Source organism: Brachyistius frenatus, unplaced genomic scaffold, assembly GCF_029030835.1.
Source record: "Brachyistius frenatus isolate BFR_SWC_R1_liver_20210118 unplaced genomic scaffold, ASM2903083v1 Contig_4, whole genome shotgun sequence".
NCBI lineage: Eukaryota > Metazoa > Chordata > Actinopteri > Embiotocidae > Brachyistius > Brachyistius frenatus.
This window is the reverse complement of record NW_027210603.1, coordinates 3,430,426-3,448,089: the sequence shown is the minus strand read 5'-3', so window position 1 is coordinate 3,448,089 and position 17,664 is coordinate 3,430,426. Positions and strand designations below refer to the sequence as shown.

The following is a 17,664-nucleotide window of genomic DNA, read 5'->3' as shown; positions in this document are numbered from 1 at the left end:
GTTGACATTTTAAAAGTAGCAGATAAAAAAAAAGAAGGTTTTATTAAATGCCCTGCCAAGCAGGGTAATTTATTTGCATTTACTATGAAAACATACAATGTCACACAAGATTAACTGAAGCATGGAAATCTGGGCATTTGCTGCATTATCACACAAACGCACTCCCATCATCATCAGTCTTTTTTTGAGATGGTGCCGAGAAAAGAAGAGCAACAGACCATTTCTTCTGTTGAAACATTAGATACACAGTAGAACCATCTTTACTAAATGCAATGCACAACAGCAAATTATCAGCAATTATGTGAGCCGGGCCGCTGCCCGTCCGTGTTTGACGTCCGTCATGCCCTGCTAAGCAAACGCAACGCGTTTCCTTAGAACCACGACAAACAGGTCGACTGCTTCTATAAATAAAAAGAACAATAACACAAAGGAAAAAAAAAAAAAAAGAGGATCCAAAAGAAAACCGTGATATACAGAAACAAAATGTTGATTCTCTTCATGTGTGTCTTTATTGGGACCTCGATAGACTGGTGCTATACTGGTCAGCTAAGCCAATTGAAAAAGAAAAAAAGGACTGGTCTCTGTTCCCTCCCGTGCCGACGCTGCTTGGCTCATGGGTTGACTGGAGAGAACGTCTGGGCTCACATCAGACTCTGAGCTCGTATCTGCAGCTCTGTCACACTTTGAGTTTTGTGTTTATCCATTTATAAAGACAAATACAGATATCAACATCTTGTCCATACCGTTTTAATAAGACTACTTTGGTCTCCACTTGTTCGGTCCGTACTGCATGCTCAGACGTAAGCATCGGAAAATAGACCCTACCAATCAGAAACGGAACAACAGTATGGGGTCCAATTTGTGCGGTATTTTCTGTGCTGCTTTTCATCTTTGTGGACTCATTGTTTGGCTGTTGTACAGTCTCTTCTCATTTGATGTTTGTCACCGACTACTGAAAAGATTACAGGTCATAAATCACATCACAAATCTTTCTCCTGTTCCCTATTCCCCATCTGTAGGTGCCCATATATGAGCTTCAGATGTATTTTTGGCACATAATGAAACATCTACAAATATTGTCGTGACAGTCTTTGAATGGAAATATGTTGCAAAAGAGCGGAGGCTGTTTGTGAAATCTATCATGTGATGTATGACTAAGTTATTTTCCGTATTTGGAGAAGGACATGTTTAAACAGCTGTCTGTTGCGTTTGCTTCTTGACCCAGATATCCATGTAAACTCACTGCAGAACACTGGAGACAGTGGATTTCTGCAGATCAAGAATTTACGCTTATGATCTGCAGTTTAGGCCCAGATGCCCTGAAGCTCTTCTATGGTGTGCATGTAAACAAACTTGTCCAAATGAATGTTCCCATGCACGACAACGATGACGAGCTAGACGAGCTAGACAAGTGGGTTTTGTTGCACTTCTGTTGAATTTGAAACCCTCGGAGCTGCAACAATTCAAAAGGTTGTTCCAGAAGAGTCTCTATGATCTCATGACCGACCCGGACACACTGATGAGGGAAATAACTGTTCCACAACCGATGTTCAGCGGCAAATCAACTTTGATAATTATGTACTAAATTGTTTAAAAAAACAAGCTTTTAAGTGATGTAATGTTCATGGTATTGCAGATTAACAATAGCGCCCTCTATTTCTCCCCGATACAGCATATAAACGTGGTGACCGGCCTTCCAGCCGGTGCAACAAACTATGACCGGTTGCCATTTTACACACTCTTACACAACCCATGAGCCAAGTTTATTCCTACGATTGGTATAAACCACTGAAGCACAGAGTGGATTGCAACTGTTTTAATAAACCCCTCCAATCCCCCGGCCCTACTGCCACTCCCCCACCTCCTCCTTTCAGTCCCTCCTGGGTGGGTGGGCTTTGAGTTTCTGTTTTCCAAAGTCCAGGTGGTAGTGGTTGTGGTGGTGTTGGTGGTCGTGGAGGAGCTGAACCCAGGACTGAACATCCCTCCCCCACGTAGTGTGTTTGTTTAATATGGAGTCCACTAGCTGGCTCACCTGCAGGGGGAAGCGTCGCCCTACAACGCCGGCTCCTCTCACTCCTGGGCTATGCTCCTCAGCACGTACTTGACCGTGTAGGCGAACGCTGCGAAGCCTACAATCACAAACAGATTGGCTAGAGCCCCGCCGAGAAGTCCATGGTTGCGATTAGCCTGCTGCAGGCCAGGGGCGGGGTTGGCGCCCCCTGGTGGGACAGGACCTCCGTTGAGGGCCGGGAGTCCGTAGTGGGCGTGTTGAGGGTCACCATCAGGCACCACATCGGGTAAAGGGAGCGGCTGAGTACGGGCGCTTAACTCCTCCTGAGCCTTCTGTTTCTGCTTCATCTCCTGGTGGAGGAAAGGAAAGAGAAGGGAGAATATTAGGCCAAATAAGCTTCACCTACTTCCAAGCAGCAAGGTCCGTGAAGAAGGCCACGAGACAAAATTTCGATGTTCCCACAATAAAGCATTTATTAATGTTAAAATAGTTACTGGGGTTTTGATCTCTTCATGAGGCCAAGAAAAAGAAATAGGCTGGAAAAAGATCACCTGAGATACTTACATCAACTACATCAGGAAACAGCTCGCAGAACACTTTGTCTTTGAGGTTGAAGGACAGGCTTTGGGCTGACAGCTGTCTTTTCTGGAAAAAATAATAAAAGGCACATCAAATATTTCAGATGTTACATGTGGCTCGTGTCACTGTGCTGCATTTGTGGTCATCTGTCTTTACAAACCGTGTAGTCAGAAGTCTCAATGCTGCCGAGGGTGGGTCCTTTCTCCACCATGAAGCTGAGCAAACCTGTGAGTATCGTAGAAACGGACCACGCGGGGTTCCACGTATCCGGATGGAAGTCTGTGATGGACAAACATAACCTGGGGAGAAACAAAAAATGGTTACGATAAAGACCCGTATTATTTTCTTAAATCTCATTTTATTCAGCAACAACAAAAAATACATTCTTACCTTGTGTTACACTTAAATCTCCCGTTCGGTGTGATCATGTAAATACTTGGTGGTTTAAAAGGAAATTCCCGGGGAAATATGAGTTTTCCATGATAATAGCCACCTAAAAAAACATCACATATAACAACGGCATCAGACTGTGGAGATAACACAGTAAATATGAGTCACTTCAGGACTCATATTTATGATATTCACTTTAATTTCACTTCACAAAACATGCCTATTAACAGAGAAGCTACTTGGATCATAAATGTGAGTTAACTGTCAGATGGTTTTACCTTCATATGGTGTTTTCTCAGGACCTCTGACTACATAGTGCCTAGACACAAAAAAGGTTCTTGTTAGTGACTTTACCAGAAGAGCGAGACAGAGGATCTTGCATGAAGTGCAATTAAAGTGTAATAAAGGCCAAAAAGATTAAACTAGTAACTGACAAACTGAGTAAAGTCTGAGAGGGAAAACACTGGTCTGAACTCATGTTATGTCCAGAGAAATGTTTGAAACCAAACTGAATGACAAGGGAAAACCTACACTGGGTGAAAAAAAATAACGCGTCCTATAAGATAACTTTGTTAAAAAAAAAAAAAAAAGTAAACCGGAACACAAACTTTTCTAGTTTGTGTAAAGAAAACATAAAAATGTATGACGGTGTAATCAAAGCATAGCTTGTATTTGCACATACACAACACACACCTTGTTTGACAAAAATCACAAAGGTGAAACCATGAAGGAATACATCATGGTAGTAACACATTAACTGCTTTGATGAGTCAACACTATTTGAGGTAATGTCATATTCTCTACAAATACATAAAAAAAACACCTTCTCAGAAGACACCGAGAAGGTTTACTGTGGATATTCTGCAAATCATGGTCAGTAATTTACATGTGGACTGGGAACCTGATTGTATAAAATGTAAAGTGTGCCCATGAGAGAGAGCATAAAAAATAAAAAAAATAAAAAAAAGCAGAAACAAATTTACAGTTTTGTTTTTGTAAAAATTTAACCCGTTTTTAAGCATTCAAAATATATAGATGGTGTCATTATACAGAATATTCACAGCTTTTAGTCTCTGCTAACAACACACAATAGTCGAGGTAGAGCCCTGAAATACAGGATATTTCCTCAATTATGGTTTCTTACCATTCTAGGATGTTGGAGGGAAGAGGTTCTGCACAGATGTAAGGCACAGGGTCTTTCTTTATCCTGAGGTAATCCTGTTTAAGTCGCTGAGTGGCTGTAGTTGGAGCTCTCTTATTCCCGTTGTTGTTCATCTGAGATTGAGAGGACATGCAAAGAGAAGATATAGAAATTGACCATAAAATGTATTACTCTGGTTTACTATCAGGATATATTTCCTCACAATACTACGTCAAAGCCTGTCCTTCCTTTTCTTTTTCATGTCAGCTTGTACATGAAGTCAGTTTATAGATTTGACTGATGGCACAGTGTTCATGATGAGGTGCGTTTTAAACATACTCAGACTATGAACTCCGCTTCTTCTGAAAGTACACGTTAAAACTTGAAAATGCAAGAATAAATTCGGCATATAATTGTTTTGCTTTTTATTTTAGACATAATTTCCTCTCCAGTTAAAAGGATGTGTTGTATGTACGTTGGCATTAGTGCTGGCCATTGTTAAGGACAGCATATTGTGCACGTATCACACTGGCTGGTGGAAAGCTATAATTGTGAAATTGCTTTTCCAGCAAAACATACCTGCAGCTTTCAAAAGCACGGATTTGAAAACCTTGCCAGCAAAGCGTTCTGTCACCAGACTCTAACAAAGAGTGACAGCTTGGCAGAGATTGGAATTCATACAAGGAAAAACAATTTATGACTGATAATTAGGATAATCTAACGCAAGCGTGAAAATCACGTTGATATTCCACGTAAACATGAAACCGTTTCATTCTGAAAAATGATTCCTGTAAGAACACAGTTTATTGAAAAGCATGACTGCCCTATCATTCACTTTTACCTCATCAATGAATTGCTCAGTTTGCTTTTTTAACAAAAGCAAAAATAAATCACAGACAAAAAGTTTGAAAACCAATAAAAGTAAGATTGATAAAAAAATAATAATAATAAAAAAAAAAAAAGAACAGCAAAATCTCAAGCATTTGCTGGTTACACCTTCTTAAATCTGTCTTTAAATAAATATCACTTAATAGGTTTTGTGTTGATCAATTAATCTTTCTGGGGTTTTCCCCAGATGTGTGCAACACTTAGGCACATATTTTGCCGTATACAAGCACAATTTTCCAAAACTTTGGAAAGGCTATCGCAGATATTTAACAAACAGCAACAGCCCAAAAGCCCAGTGGGGAATAAATACAACCATTAGATACTCATTAAGTCATTTAATTAGTTCTGATGCTCTCCACAATGATTCACTTTAGGTGCCACACCTAAAGCCGCACAAACAAGTTGTTACAGTTGGTGGTACAAACTGGTAGTGGTAGATCCAACCTGGCTACAGGTGGATGATTTAAAGTACAGCAATGCATCAAGTAATGAGCTCATCCTCTTATTTATTTTTGAACTTCTGAGTAAAGTTGTCAATTTAATGCTGCAAAGTAGATTTTTTTTTTAAATTTTTTTAACAATATCTCTTATTAAGCACAAAAGCTTGTTATCTTGCATATCATTTTATTTTTCTATCGACCTTCTTTCTTTATGTGGTCCTGAATCTATTTCACACTATCTGAAGCCTTTTGATTGTGTTGCATTGTGTAATATATTACCTGGCTCCTAAACATTTTAAACAGAGTGCAAGTACCAAGAGTTAACACGACAGCAGGTGATGTGTTGGTGTTGGAGGACCCGGATACGTATGCGTTACGTGACGCAGGTTTTAGTGTAATTTCAGCTGTCTTTCCGTCCGTCAGCCAGTTGAACTAAAAATGAGGAAATTGCCCGTTTGACCACTTCCCTCCTGTCACGTGACCGACAGCTGGCATGTGTTGAACTGCTGCACTGTTGAAAACACACCAGTAACACTTCCTGATCAATAGGAAACGACTTAACGCAATTCAGGCAGCTGAGGCTAATCCGCTGCTAGACGCGGCAGGCTAATGTTAAATCTCTGGCTAACTGAACACGTCGAGTTAGTCAGCTCCATATCCAAACCCCGACTGTAATGAAGCATTCCAGACCAACTTCAAACTGCAGACTGACTTCACAGGAGCCTTTTTAAAACCATAGTATCGCTCCAATCTGTTAAAGCCAGCAGTTACAGCCGAGTCGCAAGTCCTGTCTGTGCCCACAGAGTTAGCTAGCGGCTAACGTCAGCTGACGTAGGCCGTTGCTAATTGTGTTTAGCGTTAGCATGGGCTAACGCGAGCGGTTGTGTTCCTACCGAGAGCCGAGCCCCCACATCTCTCACATTCACGGACTAGAGAGCGAGTAGAACAGACGTACCTCTCCAGAGACCCCAGTGAAACTAGGTGTTCGTGGCTGGACACGAAATAGGGTTGTTGTATTTGTTGTCAAACCCCAAACCGATAAGACGATGACACCAACGTAGCTTTAGCCTTCGCCAGCGGGAGGAAAAATCGCGCTTCCGGTTTTCTTCTTCATGTGTGTTATAGCGGCTGAAAAACCGCGCAGGTAGCGATTTACTGCCACCAGTTTGACCCGGAATTTGATGCCTAATTATAATTACTTAGAACGCCCAATAATATCTAACAAACACGGTTAACCTGGGACACTTACTTTATAATCGTTATACGGCTATATACTTACGTTTGTAGTCAATTAATCACACATTACGAAGTCGTCTGTGAGAACCTTGTTTCTCTTTATGCTCGCACGGAGGTCATCTTGGTGCTTTATGCTTCTGCATTAAGTTTTTTTTTGCTGCTGTGTTTGTTCGCCAAAGTTTGAAAAAAAACACTGATTGAAATGCACAAAAACATTCCACAAGGTAGTAGATTTCATGCTATTTGTTTTATTTCTGCCACAAGCTGCAAAATAGGTTGAACATCATTTCATCAGGAATTTGAACTTGACAAAATAAAATTATGAAGAAACACTTAAAACTGATTCCAAACACTGAGTTTACTTTACTCATCACAGAGAGTACAATTCAGCCTGTAGAAACATTTGCACAATGTTTTCTGTCGCTCTGCAGGAAGCTTGTCTGTGCCTAAAAAATAACCCTGATTGTAACATCAAAGATATTTTTGACTTGGCCTAGGAGATCACATTTAATGGAGCATGGAGTTATGGCAAATGTAGGATCCACTGCTTTGGAAACTTGAGCCAATGTTGAGAGGAAAAGACTCAATTTAGAAGATTCTTTTTAAATGTCTTTTTAAGGTTATTGTATGTCTGCAGATCTGACATGTTATTATAACTCTGCTGTTAATCTGCACCATTACCAAAACTGGTTTGGTCAGATGGAATAACACCAGAACAATGGAACCGTTTGAATGACATCAACATGCCTGTCTTGCCCCAGACCAAGAGAAATTGAGAACAATTACAATCTTATACAACAGTTTCACTCGCGCCTGCTGGGTTTTCACCTTTTGCCCTGCATCAAAATGTCTTTTTTAATCGCACGCCTCACTTTTGATTCCAAAGTGACCCGGTCAGTTGAGATGGAAGTCAGCTGTGGTCACTGTGGCTTCTGGCTGCGGCTGAACTGTATGCTCCTTCTCCTCAACTTCTCGGGCTGGAAAGACGCGAGGAGAGAAAACTGGCGAAAGACATCAGCACAGGAGATGTCACCTGCAACAATGGACACTGAAGTCAAGGGGTTTGTATCACCGCACGGCACCATGGAGACCGAATTACTGCTTGAGCTTTTTCAAAGTGCGATTCAGGAAGAAATATTCAGGAAGAAAAAGCTGATCAACAAGCTGCTTTATGAACCCATGAAAGAGCAAAACCCCCAAAGCATTCCCTCATGGAGTAAAGCTTCCAGCTTAGTGGTACAAGTACACACAAGTTTACATTTTGTAGCCTCTTAAATGTGAGTCTGAGATTATTTGTAGCAAAACTTGCAGGGAAGTAGTGGTGGACGTCCTGCCTTCCCTTCTTATATCATTGAAGAGGTCCAACTCATCCAATCACATTTAATTCATGTGTGTGAATGCTGCACTACAGCTGTCTTAGCACAACCTTTATGGGGACGCTGTCCCTGTGCAGAAGGTTTACTCTCAAATGCCTCATTTATCAAAAAGAGATCGAAAGGATTCAGTACAGTAACACACCTCTGAGTATTTTCCCCAGAAAGTTTGTTCAACAAAAGCCAAGACACCCTAAAGATCCCCCACAACCACCAAAGCAGAGAGAATCACAGTAGCACACTAAAGTCGGCTAGTATGACGGCCCAGGATACTGCACTCACTCTATCCCGAACCTCCTTGGGTTTAACTCTCCTGCTGCCCATGGCAACCCCTGTGATGACAGAAGCAATGATATGTCAGTCAGTGTTTATTTCCTCAAGTGGACATGTGTAGTTTGCCTTTAGTATACGTTTAGGAATTAGACTTCTTTTTTTTTTCCATGACAATGCTAGTGAGATCACATGAATGTTTTACACGCTGGAGACACTGAATTATTCAAGGGACAGTGTTGCTGCTGGAAGCGAGAAGCGGAAGCACTATTTAATACCCGTAAGACCCGAAACACTGAAGTCATCTTTAAATAGTGTGCTGGCAGTCTGGAGGTGTGTGTGTGTGTGTGTGTGTGTGTGTGTGTGTGTGTGTGTGTGTGTGTGTGTGTGTCACTTCAGTTCTATTTATCAACATGAAAGTAACCATTTTAATGCTTTGAATAAGCCAAGTCCGACCCAAAAGTTTGTCACCAAAAGATACACCAGAGCAGATTGTAAATAGGTACATTCTCCCAACATTTAGGGTTGTTTAAATATAGCTTGATACATATGAAGTAAATCTTTTACAATTTTATTAATTATTGATTTACGGCTACTTTTCCCGTAAACTGCGATGTTGGGAGGATGTTACACAGAAGAGACAAGACAGGGAACAGTAATGAGAGCAGGAAGCAGGAAGCAGGGTTAGTTCATCAAGAGTTTCTCAGTTTTATTGTATGCATTTTTTTTTTCCCCCTTTGTGCTTCTAAAGACGAGGAAGAAAGTATTCCAAAGATATCCAAATGTCAGTAAACAGAAGAATGCCTCCAAGTAGTTCAGAATTGTGTTACAATTCTGCCTGACAGGTTTGTTTTCTTAGAAGAGAAAAAAAACAAAAACAAACATAAAACAGGTCAGATGTTCAGGATCCGTGATTGAATGCTGAGAGGCAGGAAGTTGGCATTGAGTTCAAATACACAAGTGTACTATTTACAGCATGTCATGCTTCGAAAAGCACCTTTAACCACTCTTACGTCAATACACACAATGGACACAACATTTAGCACTACCGCGAGGGCAACGGCCCTTAACAGTTTGGTCACAGTTGCTTCACATCACCTCTTAGATTGATTCTACTTGCAGCACATTGAACTATTGCAGAATCTCACCTGCCATATCAAAATCTATCAGGTAAGTCACATCTCTGTAACCTCTTCTGAACATGTGAGGTCCACCAACAGTGTTTCTACCACTCGGTCACTTCAGAAAGGATGGTAAACCTATGCTGTATCTACTCCGAACAGTTATAATTTTTTTTTTTTTTTAAATTAAAAAAAAGTGATGTTATACAACAGTGTCAGACACTTTCCCTTTAAAAAAAAAATAAAATAAAAAAAAAAAGAGTCTTTGGCAGAGGAAAATAAATTCACAACATTTTAAAAAAAACAAATTCAAATTACTATCGACAGAAATGAAGAAGTCACCACAGATCTGGCCTGTGGATGGAAGAATGGCACAGAGGTGCAAAAAAAGGAAGAAACATCTGACACCAGAGGGGTCATGGTGGGACATGCTTATTCCACAGGACTGCACTGCACAAAGTGATTAAACCATAGAAGAATATTTCATCATGCTCAGAATGCAAACAATGTTGAACTTCTGAAAAAATTATTCCGGCAAAACATACAGAGAATACCGTTAGCACTGACCGGTGAGGTGAGCCAGATACACAAGTCTGTTGACCACACGAGTGTTAGAAAGAAATGTGCTCCATGATCTCACCATACATACTGTAATATGGATGAGTATTTACAGGAAACTGGAGGTGTGTTTATATATTCATGAGTCCCCTGTCTTCTGTAAATGGCAGTGAACAGAAGATTAATGATGTAAATCCAGCTTCATCCAGTCCCTCACTGCTCTGATCTTTGCAAGTTCTCAAAAAAATGAAACACTGCAGTTTCATTTATTTACTGTAACTAAAAAAAAGATCCAGAGATAAACTTGCAAAATCCAACAAAAAGTGGGGAGTTTGACAGCCAATATTTGTACTCGTAGCAACCTAAGGCCATTCCAAAGCGAAAACGAAAGCTTAATGTCTTTTATGAGTGATACGACAATATGCCATCTCAAGACCTCCGTCATAAATTCCAAGTAATGCTTTCAGATTAAAATGACAATCATTAAAAGAAATGCAGATTAAAAACTGCATCCAAAAATGCATTGCACTGATCCTCTGGGGAGATACACATAAATAAAAAGACAGAATTAAAATAGAAAGACTTGAGTGGACGAGAACAATGTAAAAACTAACTGAAAAAAACAAAAACAAAATGATAATACTCTATGTGGGAAAAGTGCACAGTTTCTTTTTTTTTTTCCTTTACGTAATGTTTCATATCATATTATTTAACTCTCTCTCAGTATTCTTCGACACATGCACGCATCTACTCCCCTGTTCACTCACTCACTCATCACGTCACAAAGTATCTTACAAAGCAGGCCAGGGTGTCCTCCCCACAAGCCCTTCAGTATTTTTTGTCACAGTTTTACACAAAATTTCCTTTCCTGACACCTCTATATATGCAAAGTAAACTACCCTGCCCACCTCGACTGCAGCTTGTCAGTTACTCTTTTTCTTTTAATAATGGAACAAATACCATGTTTTTTTTTTCACCTCATGCCACAGTACACAGTTTCTACACTTCTAAATATGTATATTTACATCTCTGGTCAAGAAGAGACGGGTAAGTTGAATGTCACACAGATGGTCTCGGATAGATATAATTTTGTAGCGGGTTATGCAGTGAGATTGTTAAGAGGTAAGAGCTGTCAGGCAACAAAAAGCCCACACCCTCTCACAGGAGATTACACCATGTTATGATAAGTTAGAGGTTAACCCTGTTAGCAAAACACCAAAAAAGCAGATGTCATTTTACTGTGTTGTGTAGCCAGCGATAGCATGGGTGGTGCCAAGCAATGGCAAGCATAAACATAGTGGTGATGCGGAAAAATGGAGGTGGTGACTGTATGGTCAGTAGAGTTAGAAAGATCCATCAGGGGTCTCCACACGCCACGATGCAGTTGCTCTCGCCCCAGATGCCCTGTTTACAAGAAGTTGCCTGTAAGCCGAGATCTACGAAAGTAACAGACTCGAGATCAGTGTCTAGGGGCAACTTCTACATGATTATGTGAGGCTCTCAGTCAGGAGGAAGAGATATATTGATAGCGTGAGCATGAGCTATGCTCACAGGTACAGAAGTGACCACTAGCATTCCTCTATGGTGAGGCAGATGAATTCCTGGATGCACTTCCTATACTGCTGCTCAGTGGGGCTGCTGCTGTGGTATTGACCTGGTTGACCCAAAGGAGCTTCGGCCTCTCGCATCTCCTCATTCATCCGGGCAAGACGCAACCTGGAGGAGGGAGGTGAGAAGGGGAGAGGCAAGGAAGAGAAGAGACATATGAAAAAAATTTTTTTTTGAATAATTAAAGAACAAAGGGCAGATAAGAAAAGATAAAACACAAAGGGTGTGAAAGGATTGATATGGTCAGGTGGGAGGAGAGAATGGAAATGTTGTGAGGTTATAAGGAAGGGAAAGAGGAGGATGGGAAGATGGAGGAAGGAGGGAAAACAGAGAGTAAGGGCAAAATTACGTCAACACCAATGAGGGATACCAAAATTTTCTTTTTTAAATCCAAACAGAGATATTTTAGTATGCAAGTTCAACTTCTGAGGTTTTTCTAGATGCAGGTCTTCATTAGCAGATGGCGTTTGGTCAGTCATCATGAAGAGTTTATCGAAAACTCCATCTGGTGATTTGTCACCGGTGATTCAACCATCAGTTGTCAAACTTGAATGTTTTATGATGATGTTAACACAGAAGAATTTGAATGCCTTACAGGGTGACAATGTCCGCGTTAGCAGCCTGGACAGCGATACTCAGAGGGTCATGACCCTGCTCATCCACCTCCGTCTGCGATGCTCCTCTCTTCAGGAACAGACACACCTGACTGTAACAAACCAGGACGTAGAGACGGAACAGAAAGAGCTTAAAATATCACAGCACACCAAAACAAGAAATATGTATTATATTTGGGGGGAAAGCATGTGATAAATAGCAGAATGATCAGAAAAGGTTTTAAAAACTGATCGATTTAAGGTGATTTAAATGCCATTCCTACTTCATGCTTTAGTCTCCAGTTACAGATAGGATTTAATCACCTGTTAAGCCGTTCCAGAGGCTTTAAAAATAACTATTCATGATATGGTGGTTGTTTCACGAGAGTAATGACAGTCACCACATAATAAGATCCATTTATAAGCCAAAGAAGATCAAAGATGGGCACACCTGAGACATTTCTTCATACAATCCAAAACAAACATTTGGAACAGGAAGTGTTTTTCTTCATAGCTGAGTGGAGTTACTCATTTAAACGTGTTCACACATGTAATTTCTGCATTTATTGTCATCACGCAAAGGCTAGATCATGAACTGGATACTGAGACCGTGTTGCCAGACAGCTCATAACCTTTCTTACCCAGTGTGCCCCAGGTAGGTAGCGTGGTGCAGCGGGCCCCTGCCTCTCATGTCCCTCTGGTTCACGTCGGCCCCATTCTGTAGCAAGAACTCACAAGCTATCAAAGATCCCTGAACAGAGACAGACACACAGAGAGAGGGAGAGAGTTGATTTATTTCCTTTCTTTTCTATGAGGGTTCTAATTATTGGTTGTTTAACATACTGAAGGCAGGTTCTTAAGACTCTGTTTTGGTTTATCATCTAACAGCTTTGTTTTACCCACCTCAGGTGGAAGGAGGGTCATGCAGTTTATAAAAGCACGTTGTGGAGATTCTTCCTTGTTTAAACTTGTTCATAGGTTTCAGTGTTCATGATTCATTACACAGTGTGTTTAAGTTTTAACCCAAACACTCTCCATAATGATTAAATATCAATAAAGTCAAATAAATGAAAGAATAATATTGGTTTACACCCGCTTCACGTCATGTAAATCAAACTAATTTAACAGGCTGCACAAAGTCCCTCACCCCGATCACAGCTTGAATGAGTGGTGTTTTTCCCTCCTCCTCACTGGCAGCGTGCACGTCAGCTCCGTGTGCCAGCGCCTCGGCCATGAGCGGCAGGTTGTGGAGACGGGAGGATCGGTGGAGGAGCGCTCCAGGGTGGAGCTCCCGCGGGTCTTCGGGGTCAGAGGACACTTCCTGTTCGATCTCCACCTCGCCACTGGAGGACTCCTCCGACTCTTCCTCTGTGGGGGAGCAATTTGACGATGATGTAAATGAAATATTTTAGACCTTTAAAACTCTCTGAAGGAGAATAGTAGAGTTATACCAGTGTTCTTCATGATAATATTTTAGACTGCTTATCTCCTTTACATGAATAATGTTACACGGTGACAGTTTTATTTAAACTTATTTTCAGTGAAACAGGATTTAGTCTCCATTGTAACTCGTGTTGACACCAGCAGTCTCCAGCGATATGTACCTTCCTCTGTTACACTGTCCACCACCGAGCCAAACACCAGGATGTCTGTGCTGCCGTCAGTACTTCCTCCCAAGCCGCTGTCGCTGCTGAGACCTGCAGGGCCAAGCATCGCCAAGCCACGGACACGTTAATCATTACACAGCGCAGACTGCACAAGTCAAACACGTGCCACCATCAGTGGTAGGATTGCACACTTAATCAGAAAACATATAAGAAATTAAAATACGAGCTTCAATTTTTGTCCCAGTAAAGAAGTCTTACCTAAATCTTTCTTAATGTCTACAGTAGTACTGCAGGTGCATTGTACTTGTATGAACTTGTTGTGTGGTGGACTTACTGCGAGGACCAGAGCCAGTGTCGAAATAGGAGAACAGTGAGTCGAGCTCATCTGGACAGAACAGAGAGTCCCGGCGAAACTTCGCTGCCGCTGCTGCAGAAGGACAAAAGACCAGAACAGGATTTCAGTGCGGGCTTCAGATTCTGAGTCTATTAGTACAACCTCTTTATTATGACTCCAGGGAATTTAGATGTCTGCACTCACCTGCTGAGAGGTTTGCAGGTGAGGCGCTGCCGGGCTCGTAGCGGTGGTATTTCCTGCGGGCTTTGTTGGGGGCCCGAACGGAGCTGTTGTGTCGCTGGCACTTCTTCACTGTCCAGGGGCGGGACTTCCTCTCACCTTCCACCAACACCTCACTCCCACTCATCTTCTTCAGGAAGCGTTTCTCCACATATTTAGACTTGATCCAGGCCTCTTTCTCCTGTCTGGAGGGGGATGATCATTGGAGACGTGATTTAATCGGACACATAATTAAGGGAATCCCCAAGTTACTGTATAGTCTTTAGTTATTCAATTGAATAGAAGAGGATTTTATTCCATCTGCTGTATTAAGACTGACCTTGAACTGTTGGGTCCTGGTTTTTTTGCTCCTCGTTCCTCACAGGCTCCCTCATAAATCTGGTTGATCACAGTGTTGCCTAATTCACACATCAGCTAAATTTAAGAGAAGAAGAAAAGGGAACAAAGATGAGAGAGATAATACAAAAGGAGAACATATTCAAATACAGTAATACAAATTGTATTAGCAATAATAAATGTAAAAAGCATGGCACAGACAAGATAAACTGCAGGCAGGCAAATGTGTTTGGGAGACTCACCTTAAGTAATTCTGGCTCCCATGAGTCTAACGTCAGTGAGCGCACTTTGGAGCAATGGACGCCTAAACTCCTGAAAGAAGAAACAAGAGGAAAAATAGAGAGATTATGTAAAGCAAGTGAAGTGCAAGAAGAGTTTAGCACCGTTTTTTTTTTTTTTAACCACTGCTACCTTCATCAAAACTGCCTGGGGGGCAGATATCAGGAGCTACTGGCAAACTTCCCTCCACTCTTCAGAGATAAAAACAGCTCGGTCTTTTAACTTTAACACCTAGACTGGTGGCTTTGAATGCAGTTTGGACTTCTGCAGATTGTTGTTTTTTTCTTTAAAAAAATATTTCATTTGATTAATGACATTGTTCTGTTACAGTTGAGTTGGTGCATTGGAAGTCTTGTGGTTGTTTTTCTAAAGGTGTTCTGTAGTTCTTCTGGTCACATTAGGACTCAGGTAGTCAGATACAGGAAGTCAGTAATAAGGAAGTAGGGAAGCATGGCACTGACAGCAGTCATAATTAAACCAGTGGCATCTGCATGTATCATACGCCTAATGGTGGCATCGTAGGTATGTATTGAATTGTTTGTCCTTATCTACAGCTGGAGAGCATTATTTTGGACTGTATTGGGTTTGTGGTGGAGGTTTGGTGAATTTCTGTTGCTGATGACCACACTGGTTTGAATACATATTAAAAGTTTGATGTAATTAATTGTTTAAAATTAAAAATCACAAGGATAGTTAAAACCTGAAAAGCTTTCATTTATGTTAGAGATCGAGTTGTGTTTACATTGTGTGTATCTGTACGTGTGACAGCAAGCAGAATTTTGATTTAGTTTCACCCTTCTTTAATTTCATTAAACCTGTGGACAAGAAGCCGACAGTCTTCAGAGTGTTGATTTTTGGAAGGTGTTTATCTGCCTGTAAAGTCATATTCAGGAAATATGAGGAGGATGGCATGATTACATGATGTAATGGAAATTGATCTTCTGTTTGACAGAGAGGCACTGTGAATGAAATGTTATGCTTCAATGCAGGTGGTTTCTCATCGGAGTTGTAGAAATAAAACAAGTACAAACAGGACAAATGTCACTTATGCACTTATACAGGCGCGATGAGGAATCCAGAGTTTTAATTTCCACAATTAGTCCGCTCCAATAACTTAAGAATGCCTTTGTTGCTGCTTTACATGCAGTTACCTGTGGATCCCTGAGCACTCGATGCAGAGCAGCACACCCAGGTTGATGGAGGCCCAGCACGGAGCCGTTTGGCCGCAGTCACTGCACAGCTCGTTTCCTGGCAGGCTCTGTACCCGCTGGAGGAGGCTCTCACCTCCTCCCCGAACTCCCTTATCTGCCCTCTCCCGGGGCTCACTGGCAGAGTCGATGCTGCTGGTGGAGGGTGAGGCCGTCCGGTCCAAACGCTGCGAAGATTTGGAGTGTGGGGAGCAGTTTAGAAATGGAGATCCAGTAACATCTGAGGAACCATTTAAGTTCAAGTTTCATATGATTGCCACTGTATTTGTCTACATGTGTGTGTTTGTACCTCAATGTAGTAGTTGTCGGTAATGTCTTTGTAAGCGGAAGCAATGCTTGCTTGAACCGCCTGAATCCAAGCCTGCCGCAGCTTCTCAGACTCAGCCTGGAGCATACAGCTCCTGCAGGTTCATACAAGCGGGTACAACATGTCATTTGTGTGGGATGTTAATGTTTCAGCTTTACTTCATTCCAAATTACATTCAAATAATTTGACAACTAATTATCAAAGTAAAAATCTGGGGAAAATAATAATTCCAAAAATATACCAAAAAGATCTTTTTAGAGTGAATTGTTTTGGATAAAATCTTATTCTGGCAGGACACACACACACACACACACACACACACACACACACACACACACACACACACACACACACACACACACACACACACACACACACACACACACACACACACACACACACACACACACACACAAACTTACTTGGTGGGTGAAACAACTTCAAAACAGAACCTCCTTTCATTGTCTTCACATGGTTTGACTGAGCACAACCTCAGATCTTCAACCACCACCGTCAAAGAATCCTGAGTCAGAAAAACTGTTTACTACACAAAGACGGTTCGACCGCTCATAACTGAAAGGAGAGACAAGTCACTAAATGGCACCTTTCTTTCTCTGCCAATATGAAAGCTAGGAGTAACTACATCAACAACTGTGAATTGTCAGACATTGTTCTGCAGTAGTTTAATTAAAGCAATTTTTTTTTTTAAATACAGAAATAGTATGGTTTTTTTTTAACAAAATGAAATTGTACCTTGAGTTTCTTTTGGTAAACCAGCTGGCTGTTTTGTATGGAGAACCAGCGCCTGGATGGGGAAGAGGGTATGAAATTAAACTTTTACTGTGAGAGAGACATGATCAATCAAATGTCTGCAGGTCAATGTCAACTCTGCAGAGGAAAACCACTTGTCATCACAAACACACTTAATAAATCTATAGATAAAACTGTCCGACTCTTGGAACATGGGGAAAGTCAATGGAGCGCATTAGTTCTTCTTACACAAACCACATTTAAAGCAACAAGTCATTCAACAGAAAAGCTTATGGACAATAAAAAATTCAGACACTTAATTAAGGCCCCATGCCATTTGGCCCCAAAGAATTTGGTAAAGAAATAATAACTTTTTGCTAACAACACCTCCAGTT

At 41.2% G+C, this 17,664-nt stretch overlaps 2 protein-coding genes across 2 annotated transcripts in view; both read right to left on the bottom strand.

Annotated features, from left to right (window-relative positions):
• Window positions 1-38: 38 nt before the first annotated feature.
• Window positions 39-6,547, bottom strand: ube2j2 (ubiquitin-conjugating enzyme E2, J2 (UBC6 homolog, yeast)). The gene is made up of 7 exons (XM_069710852.1): window positions 6,405-6,547; window positions 4,125-4,255; window positions 3,259-3,299; window positions 2,981-3,083; window positions 2,751-2,889; window positions 2,576-2,656; window positions 39-2,361 (listed from the first exon to the last, which is right to left on the bottom strand). Exons 2-7 carry the CDS (start codon window positions 4,253-4,255, stop codon window positions 2,071-2,073), a joined length of 786 nt encoding a protein of 261 aa, XP_069566953.1. The 5' UTR covers window positions 6,405-6,547; the 3' UTR covers window positions 39-2,070.
• Window positions 6,548-9,638: 3,091 nt separating this feature from the next.
• LOC138628060 (arf-GAP with coiled-coil, ANK repeat and PH domain-containing protein 3-like) overlaps window positions 9,639-17,664 on the bottom strand; it is a 51,715-nt gene continuing 43,689 nt past the window's right edge. The window contains exons 12-24 of the mRNA XM_069710838.1: window positions 17,273-17,324; window positions 16,942-17,042; window positions 16,502-16,613; window positions 16,156-16,379; window positions 14,968-15,037; window positions 14,709-14,803; window positions 14,354-14,574; window positions 14,150-14,242; window positions 13,813-13,905; window positions 13,356-13,576; window positions 12,850-12,959; window positions 12,211-12,321; window positions 9,639-11,723 (exon numbers count right to left, since the gene is read on the bottom strand). Coding sequence (XP_069566939.1) covers window positions 11,576-11,723; window positions 12,211-12,321; window positions 12,850-12,959; window positions 13,356-13,576; window positions 13,813-13,905; window positions 14,150-14,242; window positions 14,354-14,574; window positions 14,709-14,803; window positions 14,968-15,037; window positions 16,156-16,379; window positions 16,502-16,613; window positions 16,942-17,042; window positions 17,273-17,324 — 1,651 coding nt within the window. The 3' untranslated portion in view covers window positions 9,639-11,575. The remainder of the gene's footprint in view (window positions 11,724-12,210; window positions 12,322-12,849; window positions 12,960-13,355; window positions 13,577-13,812; window positions 13,906-14,149; window positions 14,243-14,353; window positions 14,575-14,708; window positions 14,804-14,967; window positions 15,038-16,155; window positions 16,380-16,501; window positions 16,614-16,941; window positions 17,043-17,272; window positions 17,325-17,664) is intronic.